This window comes from Mus caroli, chromosome 1 (genome assembly GCF_900094665.2).
Source record: "Mus caroli chromosome 1, CAROLI_EIJ_v1.1, whole genome shotgun sequence".
NCBI classification, from domain to species: Eukaryota; Metazoa; Chordata; class Mammalia; order Rodentia; family Muridae; genus Mus; species Mus caroli.
In genome coordinates this window covers 31,689,207-31,698,219 of record NC_034570.1, presented here as the reverse complement: position 1 = coordinate 31,698,219, position 9,013 = coordinate 31,689,207, and the positions used below count along the sequence as shown (strand labels likewise).

Genomic DNA, 9,013 nt, shown 5'->3' with positions numbered 1-9,013 from the left:
ATAAATGGGGATTCTGTTCGCTAATCAGCAGAAGGGCAAGAACAGAACTAATGTGTTAGAGATTTACAGACTGGCCACACTCCTATGTGTTCTCTTTGAACTAGCTGCATAAGGGTTTGTCCTTATGTAGGCCCTATTAGCCCTGGAGAAAAGCTGAGGTTATCTCACTGGGCAGGTATGGGCGCCCCATTTTGGTTGCTCCAACTCTGCCATAACCAAATCATTGAAGCCTGGAGCCTACTTCTGGACTGGTTGTGAGCTGAAGACTAAACAGGATTATGCTTTGGGGACTGTGCTGGCTAGTTGGTTTTGTCAACTAGTCACAATCTAGAGTCACCAGGGAAGAACCATTCGATGAAGGATTGGCCCAGAGCAGGTTGGCCAGGGGCATATCTGTGGATGATTCTTCTGATTGCATTTACTGATATAGAAAGACCCAGCTACAAGTGCATGGCATCGTCCTCTGGGTTTTGGTCCTCTCTCTCTCTCTCTCTCTCTCTCTCTCTCTCTCTTTCTTTCTATCCCTCCCTCCCTCTCTCCCTCCCTCTCTCCTTTCCTCCCTCCACCCCCTTCCCTTCCCTCTCTTTCTCCCTCTCCCTTTCCCTCTGCCCTTGACTGCAGGTGCAATATGACCAGCTCCCTTGAGCTCCTACTGCTGTGAGATCCCCACTATGATGACTGTAACCTGGAACAAACCATCAGAAATAAACCATCACACACACACACAATTTGCTTTTGATCAGGGTTTGTTACCATAGCAACTGGACAGGAAACTAAGGCAGGTACTCTCAATGATGATGCTCTAGTTTCCCTGAAGAACAACTAGGAGGAGGCCCGGACCAGCAGTGTGGAGACACAGAGAGTATACAGTTAAGTATACATGGATACACACTTACGGTTTTGTCTTTCCCAGCTTCCAGCAGAGCATCCAAGCAGCTAACCTCTCTCACAGGCATTGGCTCAAAAGTCATTTTCTCAATCCAGCTGATGGCAGCAGCTATGGAGTGCTCAGTCACAAGGATGGCATACTCCTGCCATTTCACCGGCTCTGTGGAAACCCTGAAAGGGATCATGGTCATCAGACAGTGATTAACGCCACCATGGGAGTGCTGGCCTTCAGTGTCAACCAGAAGTCACCTGGGAGAGAAGGGAAACCAAGCTGCCAGTTCTTCGAGAGTCATCGAGAAAACGTGTGAGCCAGTGCAAACCTAATGTCAAAGCACCATGACCTCCCACAGGCATGGTGACCAGGAAACATAGTTGGAGTGGCATGGGTCAGACAAAAAGGTACAAGTGTTAACTAGTGCTTTAAAAACATTAAGAGAGGGGCTGAGAGAATTCTGGATTGGATGGAGGAGGAGAGGAAGCAGGAGAGGGTTAGGTTCTTTTTGACAGGGACAGCATGTGACAGGGACAGCATGTGACAGGGACAGCATGTGACAGGGACAGCATGTGACAGGGATAGCATGTGACAGGGATAGCATGTGACAGGGATAGCATGAGGACAAGATGTAGCTATGAGTGTCTCCTGGTTTCAATGGTCGATCCATCAGGATTCGCCACCAGAGGATTTAGATTTAATAAGGTTTTATGTGGACTCAAGGGCAGGAATTGAAAGAAACTGCTGGCAGGCTCTGAGGTCCCCTGCTGTGGGAAGTACAGGCTGCTCTGAGTCAGAGAGCTGTACCATGGAAGTTGCCTACTTCTTGGGGCAGAGATTGATTGAACTGTGAATTTATAAAATTGGGATTATTTGCTTTTAGATTTATTTATATACAGATTTTATTTATATACAGATTCTGTCTGAATAACGTGGGGAATTTCTCCTACAGTTTGGAACTAGGATTGGGAAAATTAGTCACTGACTTGAAGTAGATAGGGCAGTGAGCGGGTATTAATAAAATAAATGTCTGTGGCTCCAGGCAGAGAGCAGAACGGATAGGTGGTACAAGGATACATTGCTCTAATACATCTTAACAGGATACTCAAATTCTGTCTAACGTGGGCTCCACGGGAATTCTTGGTTATTATGCTGCCTGGCAAAATATGAAAGACCTAAGAATAGGCACATACAGTATTTTAGTTTACTTCATGTGTTTTAGATTGTTTTAACTTTCAAAATGGGTGTGATGTTAAGTTTTGTGGTTATGTTATTCCTCTGGGAGAGAGGTCAAAAAATGTTTTTTCTGGTTCCTGGCTCAAGGGTATGCTGATTTGGGAGAAAGGTTTTGTCTTTGCAATTTTAGAAAAGGTGATTGGTGTCTCTCCACCTTCCAGAGTAATATGGATCAGATTTGATAGAAGACCCCCTGAAGAAATAGATTCCACAAAATCAAACGAAAACATTATCTTGATGATACTAAGATTTTGTTTTGAAATTTGTACATTACAGAATATACTGCCTTGATGAGTCTCCGCTTGAACTTCAGATGTCTTAGACTTTCAGACGCAAACACACACGTGTGCATCCACACAGGATTGTGCAAGACACAGACATCAGAGACTAAATCAATCATTAGTGTGGCCTTCTTAAGGCCAACCAACTCTCCTATTTTCCCTACCCCCTTCCCCACCCCACCCCCCCCCTTCAAAATATCTCAATGCCCATATTCAGCTTGAAGAAATAGTCACCAACCCAGTTCCCTGGGCTCTGGGGCTAGAGGGGCTTATTATAGGTTGTCTTTCTAGGGAATATGGAAATGGTCATAATTAGAACAAGAAAGAATAGCTAGAATTGGTTGCATAGCCATAATCTCACTTGGTAGTGTTGTAACCACTGAATTACTGATACTAGAGAGACGTCAGTGTTGTGTACAGACAGTTTGCCTCTGCATTCCCAGACAGAGGCTCCCATCCTCCCTCCTACCGCAGCAAGCACAATATGCAGACAGCTGGTTTCTGTACTGCGTCCTCCTGCAGCAGCCAGAGGCTCCCTTCCCCTCCCCTAGCATTAGAATGGCTCTACCCATAAAATTCACCCCCCCACCCCACCCACCCCACCCACCCCACCCACCCCCGTGTCTCAAAAAACCCAACACTCCTGCTGATAAGCAGCAAAACTCCAGGTGCCTGTCCTTGAGACCTTAGAGAAATAACTAGCTTAAGGGAAACCGTGGAAAAAAAAGGAATCAGAGGTCAGATCACAGATAGTTACGACTGGGCCTGGCTGTAAAATTAGTCCTTGAACAGACACCCATTAACCCCCCTCCCACTTCAGTACTATCCCATCCTCTACTCCCCTTTTCTGTGAATATTCACTCTATTCCTAACTATATTGTATATAAACCCAATGTTCTCTGGACTCAGGGTTGCTTGCCAGCATTCACACAGTGAGTGCTAGGTGGACAAACTGAGTTCAAACTTGAAACAATAGAAGACTCTTTTTCAAGTTGCAGTGGACTTCGAAACTTTTGGACTCATCTGGGTTTCCTATGGATTCAGGGCACAACAGTAGAAATCTTTTTAATTGTTACTAAGTTGAAGTCATAGTTTCTTATTTTGGTACAGAAATTATTTTGATGCAAAATCAAGGTTTCATTGGTATACATTACTTCTATTGGTACTAAAAATTTTAAAGTACAGGGTTTAAACCCAGTCCTTCTATTACTGTTATTATAAACTGACCTGAGATGATTATGAAAGAACCTAGTGGGGAAACCCCCACTCAACTCCCGATTCGGTGTGCACCCAAGAATTAGGAACAGAACAGAACGCCTTGATGTAAAAACATGAGGTAGTTTTAATGGTGGAGCTCTGGGTCGAAACATGTCTCAACGCAGGAGACAGTGGGTTCGACCACGAGGCTTGGAAGCTAGGGGTTTTTATAGAAAAAGGGCTGGGGCTGGGGGAGGAATTGGCGTGGTTTCACATGATTGGTCCATTTAAACATCAGCAGACTGTACATGCAGATAACATGTAACTTAGGTCAGAAGGGCAGGAGATAGGGAGACGCGGGGCCAGTCTGGCATGTCATTCTCTTTACCTTTATGGCCAAGCAGCCTCAGGAATGTCTTAACGACAGACCTGCCCGGGCATGTCCTGGCCTGTTCTGCTATGTTCTCAGCCCCAGGTTTCAAAGCTCACAAACAACTCTTTGGGCTATTTGACATACATTACATGAATCACCGGTCTCAAGTTTTATTTTCTTTCAATTAAGCCTGTGAGTTAAAGACCAAATAGCAAATTCATGGCTCTGAGTTTATCATTTGGGTGTTTTCAGAGATTTTAATTAGAAATAGCTGAGAGTAGGGGCTGGTGAGATGGCTCAGCGGTTAAGAGCACTGACTGCTCTTCTGAAGGTCCTGAGTTCAATTCCCAGCAACCACATGGTGGCTCACAACCATCTATAACGGGATCTGGTGCCCTCTTCTGGAGTGTCTGAAGACAGCTACAGTGTATTCACATGTAATAAATAAATAAATCTAAAAAAGAAAGAAAGAAAAGAAAAGAAGTAGCTGAGAGTAGTTAACGGAGAACATTCCAGATGACTTCACATAGAGAGTTGGTTCTCAAAAACATCAGAAATCCACAGAATGTGACATTTAATGTTACTCATTCACTTGTTGAGACAAATCTGCTCCTAACAGCTTCCCATTTGTGGATTCCAAAAAGCAACTGAGTCTGTACATTTGTGGCTAGGTGGCCACTGGGCAGACAATTACCAATCTCTCCTGCAGACCTGTACTGTTCTTGAAAGGACACAACTTACAGGTTAGGACAGCTTAGTCCTGCTGAGACAGAATAGGCTAGTCCTTAATATTCCTGTTATCTCTAAGGTCTGTCAGATGATCCTGGGCCAGAAGGCCGAAGACATGCTCCATCTTCCTGACTTACTGGGGCTGGATAGGTAGGCATATGTTGGTCATTCTCAGATTTCTGACAGGGTTGAAAAACTACTTATAGTCTCATAGCCAACCCAGGCTGTTTACTGTGAGAGAACAGACTTGAGAAGATGGTTTTCAGACGGCACACAATCTAAACCCAGGCCATCAGTCAGGATAGAATCATAAGTCTATAACTTAGGGTAGATGACAACGTGCCATCTTCATGACTTAAATGATGGGCTGGGTGTTAGGTCTGTCTTATACTTTATGAATTACAAAATGATAATAGTTGTGTACTATTTATATTTGAGAGAAAGGTTTTGTTTTTTATTAGAAGGAGGAAGTGTTGTGGATGGGCCTGGTGCTGTTTGTATTTTGATGCTAATTCCATTCTCCTGGGAGGGGTTTCAGACAAGGAGTGAGCCACTACTCAGGTGACTTCTTGGAACCAATCCCCTAATGAATAAAGGAGCCAATCTCTAAAAAAAGAGAAGGGGGTGAGAAGAGGGTGAGTTAGTAAAATGCCTGCTGCCCAAACCTGAGGACCCAAGTTTGGATCTCTGGTACCCACATAAAAAAGGCAACCTCATCAGCATAACTGAAATCCCAAATGTGGGGAGGTAGAGTCAGGAGCATCTCCAGGGCCTGCTGGCCATCCAATCTAACCAACCAGAGAGCTCCAGGTTCCGTGAAAGACATTCTCAAAGAGGGAAAAAATAAAGTGGAGAGTGATTAAGGAAGACATCTCTAGCCACCACACACACACATCCACAAAGGACTGTGTAAGCATCCATGAACAAATACTAGGAGAAACTATTTTCATTAACAGAATTATTATTATTACTATTACTATTATTATTTGTTTTTTTGAGACAGGGTTTCTCTGTATAGCCCTGGCTGTCCTGGAACTCCCTTTGTAGACCAGGCTAGCCTCAAACTCAGAAATCCTCCTGCCTCTGCCTCCTGAGTGCTGGGATTAAAGGCGTGTGCCACCACACCCGGCTCTTAACAGAATTATTAAACTCTCTTCTATCAGTAGTGTGGAGGGCCTTTTGGGGTGCTGCTTGGCAGGAGTCTGACATTGGCCAAGGACAAGGAAGTGGGCTTCAGACAGGAATCTGGCACTGGCCATGACAGGGACGTAAGCTCAGGCAGGAATATGGCATTAGGGAATGATAAGGAAGTTTCAGCAAGAATCTAACTTTAAGCTGTAATAGGGAAGTAGGGTAAGGCAGGAATTTTAGTCTTAGGGTGCAACAAAAGAAGTAGGCTTCAGGCAAGATTTTGGGCTTGGACAAGGAAGTGGGCTCAAGTATTTTGGTCATTATGACAAGCCCTTTTAAATAACTGTCACGTGAGTAATCACGGTGCTTTGCCCACTGCCTTGTTAGTTCCTTATTGTACTGCTTGCCCTTAATACTTGCATGTAATTAAAATGGTATAAAAAGCAGATTGGAAAAATTAAATTTGCCTTCAGTCTCAGAATTGACTGGGGTCATCCTACAATGTTATCTGTCTTTTTTCTTTTTAATCCTCGCTCCCGGGGCTGGAGAACCTGTTGACTGACTGAGCGGGCTTGGTCACAATAGCGAATTTATAATAACCTACAGTATTACAGCTTACAGGTTGGTAGCAATTCACTATTTTAAAATTTATTCTTAGTAATATTGTTTTCATTGTCATTTCAGCTATCCTTCCTGGGTCAAAAATAGTACTGTTTTGGTTCAGCCGATTGTGTTTTAAAATCCTGAGAACATTTGTTTAAACTGTTTATTTTAGAAATGACTGAAGGGCGCCCTTGCCTCAAAAAAGAGGAACCATCCGAATCTAGTGTGTTTACAGAGTCAACCAAATTGGCTTGACTGTCGCTAATGCTCCGATGCCACAGGGCTTGCTGGCTCGGACGTGTGTCCCCTTGGTGGGGCCTCTCTGGATAGAGGGGTCTGACTGAGTGGCACATATGCTATAATAAACAATCCAAGAAAGCAAAGGCTTTGTGTGCATCAAAGCCCGGTGCCTTCAGTATCATGTCTCTGTCAACCCCACCCACAAAGGTGTCCCCTATTTAGATAAAAGTGCATTATTCAGTTGAGAAAAACTCAATTAGGTGCACTTCCCTCCACCCACTCATCCAGATGTTTCCCGTCAAGGAGGCTCAACCGCCGATGTGGCTGAGAAGTCAGCACTGAAACCCACATTCCTGTGGTGCCAGGAATCCATAAATAATCAATCATAAAACTCTACATGAAATTCTAGAACGGTAACCACCTGTTGTTCTGATTAAAGGGTTTAAACTCATGGGAGAGGTCAGCGTGTGTCACAAACTCAGTCTGGCAAAGACAGCAAAAATTGTGGCCTTTAATCTCAATATCCAAACTAAAACAAGACTTACAGCTCAACACACACACACATACAGGTTGGTAGAATTCATAGTCTCGTTTTAACCTGCCAGTAGATTGAAGAAAAGTTAAGTTTCTAAATCTCTCTTAACACGAAACCTGAGGTGTCCTGAGAAGTGCAGATAAAAGTTCCCTGAGATGAATAATAAATGCATCGTGGGTTTTCTGCTGAAATTATACATTCTATGGAATTATGATAATCCTCCTCCCTTGCCATCAGGCTAACTGTGTTAGCTCTGCTACTTAACTCGGAAGATGTGATCCGCAGAGACAAATATTTTCACTGGGAACTCACCATATCATGTTGAACCTGGTGATGAGAGCCACCTGCTCCTGGAGGACCATATTCAGAGCATCCCGACACAGATTAAGCTCCTCCATCAGAACATCACCGAAATCCAGCACTATGGTGACTCTCTGTTCCAAGATAACACCAAAAATCTGCCGGCTTCCGCTGGTGAGCCAGTCCATCCGCTGCTTGTAGCTCTCCACGGCTTGTGTTAAGTAATCCACAAACTGGTAGATCAGCTCTGTCTTTGCTGTCAGCTGAATGAAAATAAGGATGAAAAGTTAAAAAGAATGAAACAGTAGCAAAATAGGCAGTTGGGACCTCAGTTCCAGTGATACCGCTGGAGCCACAAACTAGAAGGGATTCCACAGGTGCCCTTCAAACACCACAGGAACCAGGAAAGAGATTTCAGCCTCAGAAAGAGAATGAGATTTCTTCAAACTGCAGCACTCAAAATAAAATAAAATAGCGTCTAGGTTATATCTTATTTTATAATATATATAGAACACCAGAAAATGGCCAGGGGCACTTTTAAGAAATTGAGTAAAAGAAGGAAAAACTAGCCAAGACAGATTTATTTTTTAAAGTCCCACTGAAAAGTTTTCCTATGTAAGAAGACACTACAAATTATTTGTTCAAAGGTCTCCAGTTCCTTGCAAGGACAACAGCTCTGGCTCATCCTGGTGACTGTAACCTTTGTCACTCTGCCCTCTCCCCTACGCCAACCTCCCCTGTGCCTGGGTCACCCAGTTACTCATAGTCGCCACTGATACTTTTGGGGACATTCCTAAAGGTGACAAAGACTTATGGGCAACTTCTTGTTATGTACACATCCTTTAAGCACACCTGGCACAATCGAAAGGCCTTTTAGAATGCAAAGAGGTAGACAGCAGACAAGAAGAACGAAAAAGTCGTGTCGTCTATATTCTTGTCTACTCCTCAAAGGCCAGCACCATTTCTCTGTAGCACCGGGGCGCCAGGGATGGAACCTGGGACTTTGCGCATGCTCAACACGTGCTTGTCCACTGAGCCGTGCCCCAGCCCCTGCCATACCTCATGGCTTCTCTTAAGACCTCAGTTTTCAGGGCCCTTGGCTTGAAACTGTGTTGTGCGGCTTTTTTCCCAATGATGCAATTGCCATTGAGTCCCTCGTGCCCTTTTGAGTAAACCCTATAAACTCTGGTTCCAGGGGCTAGATTCAGACAGACCCTTTCTGGGGTTGAGCAGGTGGTTGTTCCCATTCCTGTAGACCTAGGAAAAGTCACAGAAAAATCTCAGGGGATGTGGCAGTGGGTTTATGTGGGCAAAGACACCTCTGCTCTGTGGTGATTTTAATGTGGACCTGTTTAAAACAGCTCTAGTTCATCAAACCCAGAGGTCCAATTTTAAATTATTAAAAACAGTCAGCCCTCAGCCGGGCGTGGTGGCGCACGCCTTTAATCCCAGCACTCGGGAGGCAGGCGGATTTCTGAGTTCGAGGCCAGCCTGGTCTACAAAGTGAG

The 9,013-nt window shown here is 44.3% G+C and overlaps 1 protein-coding gene across 3 annotated transcripts in view; it reads right to left on the bottom strand.

Moving 5' to 3' along the window:
• The window catches only part of Vwa3b (von Willebrand factor A domain containing 3B), a 163,533-nt gene that overhangs the window by 140,522 nt on the left and 13,998 nt on the right, over positions 1 to 9,013 (bottom strand). For all 3 annotated transcript variants that reach the window (XM_021171396.2, XM_021171379.1, XM_029476472.1), the window contains exons 4-5: positions 7,518 to 7,768; positions 897 to 1,059 (exon numbers count right to left, since the gene is read on the bottom strand). In XM_021171396.2, coding sequence (XP_021027055.1) covers positions 897 to 1,059; positions 7,518 to 7,768 — 414 coding nt within the window. The remainder of the gene's footprint in view (positions 1 to 896; positions 1,060 to 7,517; positions 7,769 to 9,013) is intronic.